This window comes from Sphaeramia orbicularis, chromosome 3 (assembly GCF_902148855.1).
Source record: "Sphaeramia orbicularis chromosome 3, fSphaOr1.1, whole genome shotgun sequence".
NCBI lineage: Eukaryota > Metazoa > Chordata > Actinopteri > Kurtiformes > Apogonidae > Sphaeramia > Sphaeramia orbicularis.
Genome location: NC_043959.1, coordinates 2,977,317 through 2,997,518, shown reverse-complemented (window position 1 = coordinate 2,997,518; position 20,202 = coordinate 2,977,317). Strand labels below are relative to the sequence as shown.

At 38.0% G+C, this 20,202-nt stretch overlaps 1 protein-coding gene across 1 annotated transcript; it reads left to right on the top strand.

Annotated features, from left to right (window-relative positions):
• The first annotated feature begins 13,918 nt into the window (after window positions 1-13,918).
• fshb (follicle stimulating hormone subunit beta) lies at window positions 13,919-19,073 on the top strand. The gene is made up of 2 exons (XM_030128673.1): window positions 13,919-14,089; window positions 18,870-19,073. The coding sequence occupies exons 1-2, from the start codon at window positions 13,931-13,933 to the stop codon at window positions 19,071-19,073; spliced, it is 363 nt and encodes a 120-aa protein (XP_029984533.1). The 5' UTR covers window positions 13,919-13,930.
• Window positions 19,074-20,202: the final 1,129 nt, after the last annotated feature.

Below are 20,202 nucleotides of genomic sequence, written 5' to 3'. Positions count from 1 at the left end.
TCATCATCATCATCATCATCATCATCATCATCATGGCCTTGGGCACTGACAGGAGAATTAATCCAACATGGAATCTTTTAGCTGTGAGACAGAAGTATAAAACATTAAACCATTAAACTGAACAATGTTGAAGCAGAGTATGGTTTTAAAAACTGTATTAAGTGTGTTTTCAAATCTATAAAACACAAAGAACATTTGTTTCTTCCATGTTTATATTATAGTCTCTTCTAAACATAAAATTTACAATATATTATGTTATATTTTCAAAATATAATGCAAATCTTTCCCTATTTTTTTTTTTAGCATCGTAAACAAATCATGTTTATGTAAAAAGGATGGAGAAAAAAACGTCCATTTCAACACGTGGCAGGAATGCACCTAGAGTGATACCAAAATATTTCAACATATAAAATAACATCTTTGACTTGAATCGGTGCACTTACTGTAGCTTGAAAGAATTAATTTGTAAAAAAAAAAAAAAAAATACCTCAACTGGGTAATTAGAGAGATAATTATGCTGAGAGGACATGAGTTGGCTCCATGATGCCAACATGAGGATAAACAGGAATTTTAAAGCCTTGAAACACCAAAAAAAAGATAAGATAAGATAAGATAAGACTTTATCATCGTATTTATGAATAGATCTAGATGCACAGTCTCAGTAATTAGAATGGGAATTATTTGGTATATTTACCATATTTAAATGTATATTTCAACCATTATCTACTTTCTTAAACAGAAATAGTGAATTTCCACCTGAGTTGAATTTTTTTTTTTATGTTATAGTAGCTTTTAAAAATCTATCATTATCTGAGCATCACTATATTATAACAGTATTGAATTATTACCCAGGCCTACAATACCATGTTGAGCAAATGTCATTAGAAATAAAAACAGTGTTCAAAGGTGTATGGGAATGAGTTGGATGATAATAAATAAGAAAATAAAAAATACATTGAAAAGAAAGAAAAAAAAGCAATTTAAAGTAGTACTGTTTAAAAAACCATTCAAGTATGTGCTGAATTTAGGGGTAATAACATATCTGAGGCAGATAAACACAGACTGACAATTTAAGAAATAAAATAATACATAATGAATGAGCACAGATAAGAAAACAAACACGACTCATGAGCAGAGGATCCACAAACGCACACCTCCACATTCTCTGCACTCAGCAACATCCACTACACAAAAGTCTGTCCTTGTGCTGTTGTGGAGGTGTTTGTTTAGACCTGGAGGAGGGAGGGAGGGAGGGAGGGGGGGGGGTGAAACGTGACTAGGGAGGAGGTGGTGTGGGGGGGGAGTTGGCGATGCAGTGATCTGTGGCGTCTGGGCTGTGGCTGTGATCACAGACCGGTTCAGCAGCAGGTGGAGCTGCAGAGGAGGCGAAGGGAGGCTCTGCAGAGGGAGCAGGGGGCCACCGAGGGGGCCGGGGGGGGCACCGAGGGGGCTGCGGGGGGGGGTGCTATCACTCCGGTTATGGCCGAGTTTACAGCATGTTGATAAACACTGAAAAGGGAGGACTCCAAACCAATGACCCATGTGTAGAATCTGGAATGTCAGCATGATGTACGGCTCAGTGTTGTGTTTTATGTGCGACTGCGCTCAAACCTTGTTTTCGGTTTTACACCCAAAGGCTGTTTTATAGGAGTGTTTAGAGTTATGAACCAGAAAATCATCCAAGGCACTGAACCTATCACCTCATCCATCATTTCCAAACTGATTCCCAGTGGATGTTAATGTGACAGTACAGGGCAGGACCTTCACACTAATGTCTGTACAAAAGAGAATAAGATGTTCCTGACAACAACAATGATGCATGACTTTCAGCACAATCTTTTCTGTTTGTGCCAGTGGTTTTATCATAAATGTTCTTTATAATTCACCCTCCACACCAGCAGGTGGCACTGTGAGCTGGTTTAGCCCTTTCATGCATTCTGGTCACTCCAGTGGACAGTTATTCAAAGCTCTTCTCTTGTAAATTCATGGGTTTTGTTGTTTTATTTCCTTACCAGCCAACACAGTGGACGCTTATGCATCATCCCGTACACTGTAATCCAGTGTCGGCTGCTGGTCTTTCAGACAGGGGAAGCTCAGTGTCGGCTTGCATAAAAAAAAAGTCTAGTTATTTAAACATAAATTCGTCCTCCGTTCCTTTTTAAGAAAATGCTCAGTGACCTTATCGTACCAAGTAAACAAGAAAACATTGAAATTATGTTAAATTGAAACATGGAAGTCCAGTGCTTGTGTTTTCTTTCAGGTCAGTAAATGAACAGTTCGTCTGGTTTCTGTGATTTCACAGCAGAATGTGTGACGGTATTAAACTGAACTGTGTCAGTGAAGGAGCAGATCTGAAAACAGCTGTCAATCAAAAGAATTCAGCCTTTGGAACGATCCTCCAATCAGCACATGGAACCTCAGCGTCCAGCCCGGCCAAGCTCCGCCCGCAGCTCCATTCACCCCCAGACATGCCGAGCATCCAGGGGCGGGACAACATGGTGTCATTTATCCAATGAGCGTCCAGTTTAGAGTCAGTTTAAAGCAGTTCCACTCAGTCCCATTGAAGTGCATGGACGCTGAGCGTCTGCGGACAAATGCACTGAGCAGAGATGGAATGAACAAACACAGACGGAGGAGAAGTGAACAACATCCAGTCCTAGGAGCAGTAATGCTGGGGGAAGTCCAGGCACTGAGTCCTATCTCCTGTTTCTGCTTCTACGTACCACTTCTGTCTGCACTTATATTTTTAATATTTAGCCAACTTAGTCTGTGCAGTACTATTCACCTGGTGTCCCCTTTCCCCACTCCCCTCCGGGGGAGTGGCTACTTTTTCAGTTGTAGCCGCTTGGGAGCCAATGACGACAGGATCTGCGCTGACCCATCTGTGTCCTGCCCTGACCTGTGTCCTGACCCCCTCCCCCACCTGTCTGGATGGACTCACCGCTGTGGATGGGCCTCCTCGCCCCTGCCTGTCTCATCCAGTGGGACGGACCCCCCATGTGCCCACCCTACTGCATCCTTCAGACTGGAACTCCATCTGCAAATGGACGTCCATCAGTCCTGGTGCATCTACAGCCTGTCCGTCCATGGGAGTGGATCTGTCCTTCACTGTGGTTCTCCCCGAGGTTTCTCCCTTTTCCCACTGGGTCTGAGTTTTTCTTTGCCGAGAAGGAGGGTCTAAGGACGGGGGATGCCCTGGACATGACTCATTTTCTTGCTGTTTATTTGACTGTTGTTGTTTACATCCAACTGACTCTGTAAAGCCCTTTGAGATAACCTTGTTGTGATATAGGGCTATACAAATGAAATTGAATTGAATTGAATTGAACAGTCCACTGATTTGGGATCAAACTGATACTGAACCAACTGGTCTGTGAGACGAACGTGTTCCAACACATTTTGGGTCAATGAAATGAAAACAACTGAACAGATCTGAGCATTAAATGTTTGTAATTTTAGGGGAAGCTGAGCTTCCACTGCAGTCTGACAGAAAACACTTCTGCTGTAATTCATACCATTACTGTAACTTTGCTGTTCTTGATAAACCTGATCTGCAGTAACATGTTAAATCAATTGTTAGTTTTTGTTAGACTGTAATTAACAGTTTTCTTAATCAAAAAGGTTTGGGTTTTTTTGCATATTGTCTGCATGAAGTTAGTAATAACTAGTATTAGAGTGTGTTAAAATGTGAGAAAACATCAGATTAGCTGCCTGAAAAATGTTTTTATTTCATAGTTTTCACACAGTTGATCACTTTCTGATGATGGATTTTAAATACATGTTTTTTTTTTACTTCAAAAATTAAATGCATGGTGTCCAGCTGAGTGGACATTTTTCTAACTCCATGAAAAATAGGTTCATAAAAAAATTTCAATCGCATTGTTTTTTTCATGCCTAAACAGGAATAAAAACACTCAGGAAAAAACTCAAGGTTCTCATAATTCATGCATGAAAGGGTTAAAAGTGCAGGTGTGTACCTTCTGCAGTGGGCTTCAGTTCTATAATGAAGCTAATGCAGAAATATTGTAAAGCTGTAACACCACTGACAGTCACCAGATTGGGGGGGGGGCTTCTCTGGTCCTTGAGGGCTGGTATCCTGCATGTTTTAGATACTTCCCTCTTCCATCACACCCGGTTCAATTAATGGTCAGCTCATCATCCAGCTCTGCAGAAGCCTGATAATGATGTCATGGATTCCAGGTGAGATGGAAGAGGGAAATATCGAATACATGCAGGATACCGGCCCCCGAGGACCAGAGTTTCAAACCCCTGCACTAGATGCTTTGCTTTTAAAATCTCTTTAAAATAATCAATATTCTTTCTATAAGTGATGCTGGTTTGAATTTTTTGTTTGGATCCTCTAATAAGTGTTACAGTTCATCTTTAATTTTAAGATCCAAGAGTGGATCGAGGGGATGGGTGTCTGCTGGGCCTCAGTCACCACCTGTTGAATCAGACTGTCAGAGTTCCTGTTGATTTAATAAAACACATTTCTTCCCGACCTCTAGTTGAGTTACGTATACAGATTGTGTTACAGTTATAGGCTGCACTAACAATATAAAATGACTCTGTTAATTAGTGCTTGATGGTGTTTACCAGCCTACAGAGTCAGTACGGAGGCATTTATCTGTCATTCGCTTATGGTTCCTCACAGATGCCTTCAATCAATTGAGCTCCTGAAGCTCCGCCCCTTTTGCCCAAATATGGTCAAAGAAGAGTGGTTCAGACCAGCTGGTTTTGTAGCTGCCAATGCTTGTGTTCCCTGTTTTAAGTAAAAAAAAAAAAAAAAAAAAAAAAGTCCCATTGCTAAGTTAACACAGTACAGTATATGGTGTTTTAATTTAAAGAAGTGAAATTGACTTAAAGCACCACCTTCAAACATTCAAGAGGAAATCAACAGCACTAGCAGTACAGAATGTGTAGAAACTTACCTAGTTTTTTTCTTTGTATGATCTATGCTTTTGTACAAGTAAAACATGTAGTTATTCCTGAAGCATGATGTTTATTAAATACACTGTTGCCCGTAAAGTTGGAATGAATTATTTGTTCCGCTTCTCATGTAATGATTGAGACAATGTGATTTATTGATGATGATGAAAGTGTAACTGAGATCCAGAGGTGATTACTGCTGAGTATAAAATAAGAATACAAATCAGAATGTGTCTGACAATAAAATCATTCCAGCTGTAATGGAAATAGTGTATTTAGTTTTATAGGTGCATTTTTGTATACAGAACAAAATGTTTGACTTTGCTGTACTTAGTAAATCACAGGATATAATTAAAGCATGTCTTATTTGTTTATTAAGTTTTGGCAAGAAACTGCCTTCACATTTCTTCAGTATTCTTTCTTTTAAAGCTCACTGTAACATAAATCACCCAAATTCCTGGCGTGAATTTGAGAGTGTTTCCTACCCTTTACAACATTCAGGTTCTATAAATAAAGATCTAGAGTAATTAGCACAAAAACACCATCCATAAGCTGATGTAATTGTTTCATTTCCTTGCTTAATAAATCAACTTTCAATGCAGATGTTCTCATTTCATAAGGCAGTGCCAGCTGTTATGCAGACTACTCAGAGAATGACTAATGGAGTATTCTGCTCTGAATACAAAATTAATCAACTATGACTGGCGTTCATTAAGAACAAAATGTACGAGGCGACCTAAAGGAAGCAGCCGCGTCTTTGGAGGACGAGGATGACGCTCTGCAAAAGTCCTTGCACCATTGTTGGGCAGGTACGGTAGTACTGGAAGACCGGACAGTTGAGTTTACTTCAAACATGTCAGGCAACTCGTTGCCTCAAAAAATTTTAGTAATGAGTGATGAAAACTTGAGTGTATTAAACTTAAATGCTTGATTTGAATGGAACTGCTATTTTAAGTACAACACACTAAATGCCAAGTTAATTGAACTTAAAATTTGTTTCAGTGTCAGTAGTTTTGTTTAATCATTAGACTGAATATCATCAGTTCATTGGACTCATTTCCAAGTTGATTAAAATTAATATCTGTTGCAATATATATGGCTTTGTATAATTATCCAGCTTAATTTATTGTAGTGTGGATGACAGTTGGGCAGGTAATTAGCTCAATGTAATTTGCCAGAACAGGAAGTGCTTTTATTTTGTCAAAGTATTAATTGTACAAGGACAATAGTGATGTGACGTTCACGAATGACTCGGATCTTTTGAACGGCTCTTTGAAATGAACGATGGGAACCGAGTCTTTGTAAAGAGCCGTTCATTTTTTTTTTATTTTTATATTTAAGGAGGGAGTGTCCGATTGCCTGTCAATTTAGTGTCACTGGGGAGGCGTTGGACAGGAGGAGAATGTTCCAGCAGAAAAAAAAGAGTGCTTGCGAACTGAGCATGTCTCATGGCAAGAAGTTAATGCACTATAGTTGTTCAGGTATTTAAGTAATTGCAATGATAAATCGCTTTTGTGTTTTGTGCATTTTTTCTGTATGTTTACCAACAGACTGTTCTAGTTCTGAGTATTCACTACAGTTCAGGTATTTCAGTAACTGCACTGATTCATCACTGTTGTGTTTGGTGCAATCTTTTCCGTATGTTTACACACATTTATTGTTCTTGTTTTGAGGAGAATAAAATGTTATTTCATAAGAAAATGTTTTATTTTCTTCTTCATTTTTATTCTACAGACTAGTCCACATAATGTACTGGGATGTTTTTGGTCCAGTTCCATCATTTGCCTAATGTCACCTCTCATGTCATGGATTTAACCCACACATTTGAACTAACCATTCTGTTTTACAGTAAGATAATATTTACTGCCGCACCAATTAAGCACCTTTAAAATGTAATGTCAATCATCACATGTAGCCGATTTAGTCATTAAAACATTGGTGTTTCAAAATAATGCAAAAAACATAAAAGAGCCAGTCTGCTGAACGACTCTTTTCCGTGAACGACTCCTGATTGAACGACTCCCTTCAAAGAACCAACAGTCCCATCACTACTTAATATCATCAGTTCATTGGACTCATTTCCAAGTTGATTAAATATAATATATTTTGAGATATAATTGGCATTGTATAATTATTCAACTTAATTTATTGTAGTGTGGGTGAAAGTTGGGCAGGTAATTAGCTCAATGTAATTTGCCAGAACAGGAAGTCCTTTTATTTTGACAAAGTATTAAAATTTCTATTGTACCAGGACAGTCTTAGATGAACCGTAAATCCTTAGTTGTTCCTGTGGCTGTGACTCCTGGTGCAGCTGTACAAAAATACAAAAACAAACACAAAAAGGCCAATAAACACTGACACACACACATTCAGTCCAAATGAACACTAACAGCACAACCCACTGAACCCTGCACAGAAAAACAACACACTTACAACAACAGGAACAATACCCACAATGCAATGCACAGATAAAAAGGTGTGGTCAGGACTAAAACTGAGGGATTTAAATCCATTCAACTTAAACTGTTTCATACTTTCAACTATGTCTACAAGTTAGTAGAATATACTGAACATTTTATAGTAATGGAATAAAACTGAAATCACTTAAGTACATTGTAATCAAAGCGCTTTATATGGGGCCATTATTGTAGCAATATTATTTGCAAATGCGTGTGGAGAGTTGAGTGTCCGTATTTCAACCTGTCTGTGCGCAGTCGGATTTGCAAATGTGTAAATGAATCTGTAAATGCGTGATGAGATTTGTGTGTCTGTACAACAATCTGCAAATGTGTAAAACAACTTGTGTGTGTGTAATCAGATTTGAAAAGTCAAAGTATTTTCACTACAAGACCCAGAAATACAGACAAATCATTGGTTACAAGTCAAGCGGCTTCTCGATTGGCTCTCTTTACACACGTGAATTTTGCTACACTTCTGCCGTGACAGATCCACAAATGCGCAGCGGGATTTGTCTGTAAAACCAGGGTTTGTGTCCTGGGCTCAGGCTGCCCTGGGCTCAGGCTCACAGGCTCCCTCATTCCGGTCGCGTTCGGCTTTGCTCGTTCTTGTACCTGATGTGAGTTTACGTGAGTTGTGCTTGCAAGGTTCACCAACTGCCACTAAAAATCAAAGAAGGAGAAGAAGAAGATTCACCTGGGCAAGGAAAGATGGATGCAAACGATGAGACGGGTCAGATGTTTGGGGCTACGAATAATCCATGGGGTATGGGGCCATTATTCGTAGCCCAAAACATCTGACACGTCTCGTCGTTTGCAGCCGTCTTTCCTTGCCCAGGTGAATCTTCTTCCTCTTCTTCTTCTTCTCCTTCTTTGATTTTTAGTGGCAGTTGGTGAACCTTGCAAGCACAACTCACGTAAACTCACATCAGGTACAAGAACGAGCAAAGCCGAAGGCAGCCGGAATGAGGGAGCCTGTGAGCCTGAGCCCAGGGCAGCCTGAGCCCAGGACACAAACCCTGGTTTTACAGACAAATCCCGCTGCGCATTTGTGGATCTGTCACGGCAGAAGTGTAGCAAAATTCACGTGCGTAAAGAGAGCCAATCGAGAAGCCGCTTGACTTGTAACCAATGATTTGTCTGTATTTCTGGGTCTTGTGGTGAAAATACTTTGACTTTTCAAATCTGATTACACACACACAAGTTGTTTTACACATTTGCAGATTGTTGTACAGACACACAAATCTCATCACGCATTTACAGATTCATTTACACATTTGCAAATCTGACTGCGCACAGACAGGTTGAAATACGGACACTCAACTCTCCACACGCATTTGCAAATAATATTGCTACAATAATGGCCCCATAGTTTTAGTCAATATAAATTCCGGGCTTACAGTGAGTTCAGCGGAATTTTAGGAGATCTGAGTCAAGATTTTTGTGGGACATAAATAAGTTCATGTTGTCTGCAAATAATATAGTAAATAATTTCTTTGATATTGATGCCAAGTCAATAACGTATATTAAAAACAAAAGGGGACCGAGAATGGATCCTTGCGGTATGCCACATGTTAAGACTTTCTGAGAAGAGTTGTTATTACGATTAGAGACGAACTGTTTTCTGCCAGTCAAATAGTCTTTTTAAACATTGTAGGGCGGAACCGTTGAATCCATAGGTAGGAAGTTTGTCGTGTAGAATTTTGTGGTCGACCGTATCGAAAGCTTTGGAAAGGTCGAGGAATATTCCTATAGTGTATTCGTTATTTTCTAAGGATGCAGTGATTTTATCAACAAGTTGCAAAAGTGCCATGTATGTAGAATATTTTTTTCGAAATCCATATTGATGTGTGTACAAGATATTATTAGTTTCTAGGTGATTTACGATCCGTTTATAGACTATTTTTTCTAGGATTTTTGAGAAGTTTGGTAAAACAGATATTGGGCGATAATTGGTGAATACACCGGGATCGCCAGCTTTGTAAAGTGGTATAACTTTGCTCTCTTAAGGTCAGTTGGCACTATTCCACTTATCAGAGAAGTCTTAAAAATATGTGTGATTGGATCTAAAATTTCAGGAGCTATCTGTTTTAACAGCCGGGCACTTATTCCATCTTGACCAGGGGCTGCGTTTTTTAGATTGACAATTGTTTCGTGAATTTCAGTTGTGGTAGGTACTCCGAAAGATCTTATAGAAGGGTAAGAATTTTGAAGGTATGACAAGGGAGACTGGTCACTCACATCTATTTCTTTTGCCAGAGAGGATCCAGTGTTCACAAAAAAATCATTAAGTTTGTTCACAATCATTTCATGATGTAAAAATTTTAGATTTTGTGTTGTTGTGTATATTTTTGTTTATATAATTCTGATTAGATAAATGTCATGTTGACACTATTTTCCCCTCCACTTTCTCAACACTGTTCTATCTTTTGGATTGTTTAGTGTTTCTGGAGAACTGATCACCGTCACCATGTGTTTTGTTTCCTTATTCCTTGTATCTACAGGCCCTACTGCGGTCTGCCGTACCTGCTCTGAATTCTTTTATACTGAAATGTTGTCTACATCCAGTAGATGTTTTAAAATAAATACATACATTTTCTACTGCATTTTTATGTGTGACCTTTAGAATCACCTTTTGTCCAGGATTGAATATTTTTTGCTTGGATATGTGCAAACGGCCGATTCCCTCTTTTGCAGTTGTTCAGTTTATTTTTCTTTCAGTTTATTTCAGACAGAAATAATGGGATTTATTTTTACCTGAGAAACTAACTCTTTGTCTTTTTCTTCTCCTTTTAACAGCCATGTTCATGACTTTAACATTTAGTATAATCTGAGATATACTGTCATTTTATTGTGCAAATGGACGAGAGAAAATCATTCAAAACAATGAGGACAATGAGCTCGGAAAATTAATCACTTTCGTTCCTGTCAGAGTGTGCGTTGCTGCTGCAGGGGCAGGTACACTTCTATATTTGTGAGGTCCATCTAAGCCGTTCACTCATGTAATCTAAACATCTTCCCCCTCTGTGGACCAAAGGCCTTGTCCCTGGTGATCTGTTGAGCCTCGGATTTGCTTTTAAGTCAAAACAGGTAGGAAAAATAGCACCGAGCCAAGGCTGAATAGATTAAAAGGATTGATGAGCGGCCCTTTTTGCATTACAAAAAGCCTGTTGCCGGTTGAAAACAGCTGCAGATGATTACAGATTAACAGAGAAGACGAGACGTTGAAGTGAGGACCGAAGAAACACAGCTCCAGAGGTAGGTTTTTAGAGAAGACACAATAACACAATTATGTAGAAACTGCTACAAAACACCACACATGTATGAATCTGATCTTAGGAATAGGTTATAAAACACTGATATTCATAAGAAAACGTTAAATTTTAAAGATATAAACTATAACAATAATACCTACATAAATAGATCTTTATAATGGCTGATGACTTTCAAAATGACCATTTATTACATTTATATGTTTCAGACCTATTTTGTACCTGATCACCTCTGCTCAAATATTTTTAACATTCCCAAATGTTCTCTATTCACTTTACTCACAGTAAACTGCATTTGTAAACTGTATTTTACACCAATTATTGACATGTATTGATAGGATTAGTGGATCAACAGGAATTAAACATTTTAGATCAGCAGATGGTTTTGGTCGATGGTGGATGTTTGGGTCTTTCCGGGTTAACTGGAGATTTCAGTTAAAGAGGAAAATTAGTGGAATGTTCATTTTCATTGGCCATGGCATTAGGAATCAGGACAAATCTTTAATATTAGTTTGAACAGTAAACATAGTCAGTATTTTCATGTTCTGTTATATTCATCTATTTACAGGTTTTACTTCCTTTTTGTCTTTGAATGGCCTTCATAAGTCATTTCTGTCTCATGTCTTTTACAGTTTTCATCTTTTTGCTCTGTCTTTCACTCGTATCCTGTCACCTCTTCTACACTGTTCTGGTCTCCTTCCATCTTCCACTTTTTTCTTTTATGTTACTTGTTCTTAAGAAAACTGAAGTTTAGTTTAATTGAAATACAGATTATTTCCTCATTCAGTTTCAAAAGGAGTTATTTTGAGATTTCTTTTAGTCACATGTGCCCACAGGACAAACGTGCATACTCATGTTTAGCGCCAACAAACATACGGCTTCATAAGTAACATTTATGATGAATTACAACAAACTCCTCACTGCTTTGTCACTAAAAAAGACACAATGTATCAAAAGCTGCAAGTTAAATAAACATTTTATCTCCTGGTTTATAAAGAAGGAAATAAGGACTTCAGGTTCAGTTGGGAAAAAAATACATCATTATTCATTATTATTATTCATCATTATTCATTTCTGCTTCCAAAAACATGGATATAGATACATTAATAAAGTTCTGGACTTAGCTTTTAATTGTCATTATTTGTGTTAAGAAGAGTTAAGCTTGAATAATTTTACACATTTACATGATATGTAATGATGAAGATGCATAAAGATAGAAACATAAGCTAAAAATGACTCACCAAAACTTCCCAGAGCCGGTTATCAGGGGAGCTCATGTCTTATTAACCCTCAAAGACATAAGGTCATCTCCTGATCTGAAATGTTTAATCATTTGAATGTACTAATGCAGGGCTGTCAAACTCATTTTACTTCAGTTCCACATTCAGCTAAATTTGATCTGAAGTGGGTCAGACCAGTGAAATAATAATATAATAACCTATAAATAATGACAACACCAATTTTTTTGTCTTTGTTTTAGTGTAAAGAAAAAAAAAAACATTAAATTCTGAAAATACTTACTTTTATAAACTATCCAAACAAAAAAGATACTACTAACCTGAAAAAACTGAAATTTCTTGAGAAAAATAAGTGCAATTTTAACAATATTCTGCCTCAACTTATCATTTCTACATGTAAATTATAAATCAGATCTACAAAGACACTAAACACTCAGTAACAGGCAGAAAATGGTTCAAATTGTGCTTAATTTTCTTTAGACATTTCAGGTTGTTCATATTTGTTCAGGTTATTCACATTTTATTGTTATAGGATAGTTTGTAAATGTAAATATTTTCATAATTTAATGTTATTTTTTGCACTAAAACAAAGAAAAAAAAATTGAAGTTGTTAATTCAAGTTTTTTTTTTCTTAATTCAAGATTTTTTGCCAAATTTAAGATTTTTTTTTTTTTTGTGCTTAATTCAAGATTTTTTTTGCTTAATTCAAGATTTATTTATTTATTTATTTATTTATCTATTTTTTGACTTAATTGAAGATTTATTTGCTTAATTCAACATTTTTTCCTTAATTCAACCTAAAAATGTAATTTTGCTTAATTCAATTTAAGACTGTGGAATTTTTGACTTTGCAAAAACATCCCACAGGCCGGATTGGAACATTTGTTGGGCCACATTTGGCCCCCGGGCTGCATGTTTGAGAGCCCTGATTTAGAGTGAAAAAAGTAAATTTACATTATGAGATGGTTTACATCTACAAACTATCCTTTCAAACAATGTGAATAACATGAACAAACTGAAAAAATCAGTGTAATTTTAACACTATTCTGCCTCAGTTTATCATTTCCACATGTTCATTAGAACTTACAGATCACAGTGGATCTACAAACACACAAAACATTTAATAACAGGCAGAATATTGTTAAAACTGTACTTACTTTTCTTAAGACATTTCAGGTTATTCATATTTGTTCAGTTTATTCACATTTTTTGCAAAATTAAACTTTGTTTTAGTGTAAATGCATGAAAATATTTATGTTTACAGAGAGAAAAAATTGGAGTTGTCATTATTTCTATGTTATTCTGATAGTATTTGACTGGTCCTGCCCACTGGAGATTGAATTGTTCTGAATGTGGAACCTGAACTAAAAGGATTGTTCATATCTTAGTGTAACTTTTGCATTTCACAAATTCATCCCAAGGGTCAGACTGGACCCTTTGGGGGGCCAGATTTGGCCCCTGGGCCGCATGTTTGACACCTGTGTACTAATGTGATCAATACAGTGAAATACTTCAGGTAAAATGCAGTTTGTTGTCTTTTCAACAGCATCAGATTCCTGTCGGATGCATTCATAGTCTCTGTAGTAAACGCTCCATCATCTTCTACAACACTGGTTCAATAAAACCCATGCAGTTTGACAAATGACAGTGGTTGAAAAACTGGTTTTCATGTAGAACTGATAATATATTTTGCTTTAAATGTCACGTTTTCTTCAATTTTCTCTGTTTCAATATAATAACCTTTGAATGTACTGAGCTTTTATGAACATCTACCCTGTCAGTGAATTGAATATAAGAAAATACATGATTTTCACAGCAGAAATTCAAAGGATAATATTATAATCTATGGTGATGTAGTGATAAGTCACTTGGTACTGAGCTCATACCTTGGTTAAAGATTAGACCCACAACCTTTCTGTCCTCTGATGTGTTATAAAAAGCGTGTTGTTTGTGCTCACATCGGTCAGTTCGGTGTCTGTTGTCATGGGACTCGATCCCCTCTTGTGGCAGGCGTCCGCGCTGCAGCCGGAGGACGATGCAGCTGGTTGTCATGGCAACAATGTTGGCAGTGGCAGGGGCGGGGCACGACTGCGGCATCGGCTGTCATCCAACCAACATCAGCATCCCCGTGGAGAGCTGTGGCAGCGTGGAGCTCATCTACACCACGATATGTGCAGGACAGTGTTTTCACAAGGTGAGTGACAGTTCAAGCCCAGACGCAGAAAACAGCTGCACGGCATCAGAAGCAATGAGACGGAAACAAACCTCTGCATTTATTCTACTGAGGCTCATCATGATGGTGGAAAATAAAGTTGTCACAGTTCAGTCTGACTGGAATAAATGTTCCCAAACATTGCTCATTCCTTTGTGATTTCTTTAGGGGTGATTCTAATTTGTTGGATTAGTTCAGTTAAATTTAACACAACTTCATCAAAGATTTCAAGTGAGAATTTTGCACTAACTCTACAAAGTGGAACAAATTTTCACTTTTCATTTCTCCTCATTTTGCAGCAATCTGCCACATTTTGTAACACGCAGGTTGAACACAAAATGTAATCCTAACATGTAATAATGTAATGTTCCACACTTTTTGCAGTGGTCCTTGAAAATGTATAATACAGTACATTTTGTAATTAACAAAATGCATCTTGCTCATCTGTGGTGCTTAGTGCTGTCAAACAATTACAATTTCTAATCAGATTGATTACAGGGTTGCTGTGGATTAATTTTGATTAATCACAATTAAATATCATTCATCTATATTAATCACGTTTCATTTTGCACGAGCAAATAGAAGAAAGAAAGGAGGGAATATATATATACACTTAACCTCCTAAGACCCAGGAAACGTCAGCAAAGTACCAGCTTTTTTTTTTTTATTTTTTATATTAAATCCGTATCTATATTGGAAACATCATGATGCAACAGTTTTTTCAGATGCAGTTTTTAAAATTTTTATGGAATGTCCTTTGTGGTGGACAGTTTTCTTTTCTTTTGTTTGTATAAAGTTGTGAAACTCTTGTCCACAAATGTGGACAGAAAACCCACAGCTGGGTCTGAGGAGGATACTGTGTTTATTAAACACCTTCAGCAGTTTCAACAAAACAGTTCAATTCAGTTTTATTTGTAGAACCCTATATCACAACTAGGTTCCCTCAGAGGGCTTTACAGAATTAGTCTGATATGAAAATAAACAACAGTCAAATAAACAGCAGATGAAGGAAATGGATAAATGTCCTGGACATCCCCTGTCCTTAGACCCTCCTTCTCTGTAAGGAAACGCTCCAAAACCCAGTGGGAAAAGAGAAACCTGAGGGAGGACCACAGTGAAGGACAGACCCACCCCCATGGACGGACAGACTGTAACCAGGTCTGATGGACGTCCATCTGCACATGTAGTTCCGGTCTGTACAGATGCAGTAGGGTGGGGGCACATGAGGGGGTCCAATCCAGACAGGTGAAAACAACTTGAAATAATTGCTCTGTCTGGTTTTTTTTGTCCTCATATTTCCATCCAGAGGGCCAACGGGCTGTTTAGTGTCTTCCATCTTTGTGGGTTGGTTCTGCTGCCTGTCACTACTGGATCAGCTGTCCATTTGCACATGTATGACACTAACTCTACCTGGACAAACTGACCCAAATGCACTGGCAGAGACGTTCAGGGTGATGGGTTAATTACCTGAAAATTTTTAATCAGATTAATCATGATGATTGATTAATCTGCATTAATTTTCAATAATTTTGACAGCCCTAATATTTTTCAATTAATCTAAATTAACTCAAATATTTCAAGGTCCAGGGTATTAGGTAATAAAATAACGAATACAATATTCATAATTATTTTTTCCAATAGCGCATAATCTGTCAAAATTAAGAATATTTGTGTTTTCAGTAACATACAGTGAGCCATTTTTATGCTGCCATGTATTAACAGAAGTGTAGTGCATGTATCCAGTGTTCAGATGAATTATTGTGACCCAGAGTTAACACCCCTTTAAGTAAACGTCTAAAAACAGACATAACAAATGAGGAATGATTTCCTGGTTCAGGGTTGGAGGGTGTATAGTTGATTGTAATCTGCAACTTCATCACTGGAAGTCATTAAATATCACCCATTAAACCTCGAACTCAGATGAGTTGTGACTCTGGTCTTCATATCATAAATAATCAGGAGTGAATACAGCTGAACCCAGAGCTGATTTTTAAAATCTCATTCACACTTTTATTTCCATCAGGGTCGACTCAGGTCAACTTCTCAGAAAGACCATCAAAAAGCACCATCTTAATCATACTGCAGATGGAAAAGTGTAAATTCTCCATTTTCCAATAACAACAAAACCACAGATAAATGTGTTACATATTACATGCAAGCATTAGTTTTAAGGGAAACTTTATGATGCATTGATACAAGCCTTACTATCCAGTGTATGTAATTTATTATTTATTTATTTATTTTGCAGAAACGGAATACAGCATTCATAATTAACTGGGCTGGGCGTGTCTTTTCAGTTGTTTGAGGTACTCTTACTTATGCAGTGAGCAGACATTCAGTTTTCCATTTTAAATGTTTTCTTGTGTTAAAAAAAATATACATCAGGTGTTTAGACGACCGTGTTTCTGATGCTAGATTTTAAGGTGCATCCTGTTGTTACAAACGAGGCTCATCATCAGTTTCCCTCGGGGCATAAAGGTTTCACTACTTTGCATCACTGGTCGTTAGCAGACTGTGGCTAAGCTAACAGGCGGCTTTAAGTCCTGTGAATGACCATGAGGTGGATCTGGGTCACAGTGTGTTTGAGTTCTCCCACTTTATATAGCAACAAGTTATGGACATGACTGAACCTGCTCTGCTCATGTTACCACAATTTGACCACATCCCATCATTCTTTGTTCTGTTTATCCTCTTTACTGATCACTTTATGGTGCTATGTGTTAGTTAAATGTATGTATGTAACGTGTCATGTTTGCTGAACTGTCAAACTCATGACATCAAGAGTGAATTTCCTCCTGTGCTGGGGTCTTTACCACTGCAGTGCTAATCATTTCTTAACAGCAAAATTAAGGAAATAAAGCTTAGATTCAGGAAAACTGTAATAGAATTTTTTTTAATCATTTCAGCTCTAATATCTGGTGTTGTCTCCATAGACGCCAACAAACCAACACTGGCTCTTGTTTGTTTGTTTGTTTGTTTGTTTGTTTGTTTGTTTGTTTTTTGCATTTTTAACAGCCATTAATTGGTTGCAGTCTTCATCCTCACCACTAGATGCTACTAAATCCTACACGATGCTCCACAAAACTTAAAAGAAAGACTCTTTTTTTTTTTTTTTTTTTATCAGTGAATTTTTATTCATTTTAAGTTTTTCAAACACACAAAAAGGAAGACAAACACTGAGACATATAACAGAAGAATAAGACACCACACAAAAAAATAAAATAAAATAATTAATTAAGTAATTACCCAATCACTTTGTACACAGAACACATTAACCGGAGTCAAGGTGCGTTGTCAGCTGATCTACATAAGAAATAAAAGGATGCCATACCACCTTAAACTTCCCCATTGATCCCTTCAATGTGTATCTAATCTTTTCTATTTTAAGGAAAAACATGACATCACATATCCATCTGCCAAAGGAGGGGGGTTTGTCATTCTTCCAGTTTAAAAGAATGAGTCTCCGTTCTAAAAGGGAGGAGCAGGTGATACTATTTAATTGTGGCCTTTGTAGAGGGAGATCTTCTAACGGTACACCAAAAAGTCTGATAAAAGGACAGGGGTCAAAGGTCAGACCTGAAGTTGTTGAATATGCTGCAAATATTGAAGACCAGAATGCAGTTAGACTGGAACATGAACAAAAAGTGTGAAAGAGTAGCAGGTGCTCGTCTACATCTGTCACAAATAGGATGAACTCCATGGTAAATGTTGGATAACTTCACTTTAGACATGTGAAGTCAGTGTACAGTTTTAAACTGAATAAGACCACGCCTCGCACAAATAGAAGAGGAGTGGAATCTTTGAAGTATGCCTAACCACTGGTCATCAGTAATATTTGTGCCCATGTCCTTCTCCCAGTTTTCTTCTATTGTCAAAGAGGAACATTCCATGTCGAATATATTTGTGTACAGTTTAGATACGGTTGCCCTGATCTCTGAATTTCTAGGATTGAATCATAAGATGATGTCAGAGGTAGAGAAGGAAATTGATTAAAGTGATTCTGATTAAAATGTCTGACTTGTAGGTATCTGAAAAATGTTCAGAAAGACTCTTCTCTTAGTTTCTGCCACGTCCCTTAACTCTGGAACACTGACTGATGTAAAATGATCAGTAAATAATGACTCACTGTTGCACTGATGTGTGTAAACCATCGACCGTAACTCAAATAATAAAAACTAAATGCATTTGTTGCGTTCTCCGTCTGGACGTTTGAGGGAGATGGCTGCGTTGTGTGTGTTATGAAATGACCACGGACTCGCTACATGTCTTCACTCGTCCGTGATTTATTCGACAGCCTCCATTACAACAATCCTCTCAACGACGCACATGCGCACAACAACTTCCTCCTAGGCAGCATGAATCAATCAGGCATGAAACACTAACAGAACAGTATATCACTTGCTTAAAATAAAACTTTTTGAAATGCTTTAGTTTTTTTTAAACAAAATATGTAATGATTTTAATAACAACAATTTTAAATGTAAAATTTAATTTATATAAACATGTATTTTCCCTCATGAATTAAATATAAATGTAAGCATACTGCACCCGTGCACTTCAGTACCAATACAACCAGAACAACCAGACGTCTTAATAACCCATTAAGAACATCTCAAAGAAATAATGTGCTTTTTAAGTTACAAAAAAAATAAGGCATTTTAACCTGTCACACATTCAGATTTGTTCAAGTGTGAGATCCGCAGTGGGAGCTGGTGTGACATGTCTAACTTCATCCCGTGCCCCTCTGGTCGTGTTCCGACAGGATCCGGTCTACATCGGCCTCCACGACTGGCCTGAACAGAAGACGTGCAACGGCGACTGGTCGTATGAGGTGAAGCACATTAGAGGCTGCCCCATCGGAGTCACCTACCCCGTGGCCAGAAGCTGCCAATGCTCCGCCTGCAACACGGGAAACACGTTCTGTGGTCCGCTCGCCGGAGACGTCCAGAGCTGCATGTCCTTCTAAACAACAACCCCACGCCCCACCACCCTCCTGAAACATGACTAATAACTGCAAATAAACAGCTTTCACTTCACTGGTGCGTTCTGTCTTTTCTCCTTCCCACCATTATGTCTGACACTTTGTGTTTTAGTCCAGACATTTGGAACTTAAAGGTGTGGGAGACTTTTGAGACCAGTTTTTCATCAGATCTGTCCATCCTCAGTCATGTCCTCAGTATCACCAATTTGTAAGTCTGTCTGTCATTACTCACCTGAATCTCTTGCTTTATGGTGAACTATTTCTTAGTGTCATCCACCACAAACAAACCATGTGTTTACATTCAGAGCCAGTGGGGAACTGGGCATCTGAGGAATTTTGTCGCAACGTGCATTGTGGGAAACACCGGTTCGTGCCGCTGTCTGAGAGCAGCAGCTGCTAAAGACATGACGTGGAAACAGCAGGAGCTCCCTTCCCTCTATGCTTATTCCTCCAGCCGTTTCCGCGTTTCAGCTGTTTCTGCACGTGTTTCATCCATATCATATCATATGCTTGCGCTGCTGCTGCTGCTGCTGCTGCTGCTGCTGTCAGGTGGCGGCGTGAACCCTCGCTTCCCACAATGCACATCATGACAAAATTCCTCAGATGCCCAGTTCCCTCCCAGCTCTGTTTGTAAACACATGGTTTGTTTGTGGTGGATGGAACTAAGAAAGTGTTCATTGTGATGCAAGAGATTCAGCTGAGGAACGACAGACAGACGAACAGATTCATGATACTGAGGACATGACTGAGGATGGACAGACAAACAAACAAAACTGACAGACAGACAAAATTGGTCACCAAAGTCTCTTACACCTTTAACCCTTTCATGCATAGTGGTCACTCCAGTGGACAGTTATTCTACATCTGTTCTCTTGTTTATTCATGGGTTTTGTTGTTTCAGTTCTATATCAGCCAACACAGTGGACACTGATGTATCATCTCATACACTGACATTCATACAATTACAGTAACTTTGCTGTTCCTGATAAGGCAAATTTATTTGGATAGTACAATTCATACACGTGCTTTACAAAAATGGAAAAGAGACAGGTTAAAAACACACAATTACAATTAAAACATAATCAGTAAACATCAATAATAATCAATTAAAATA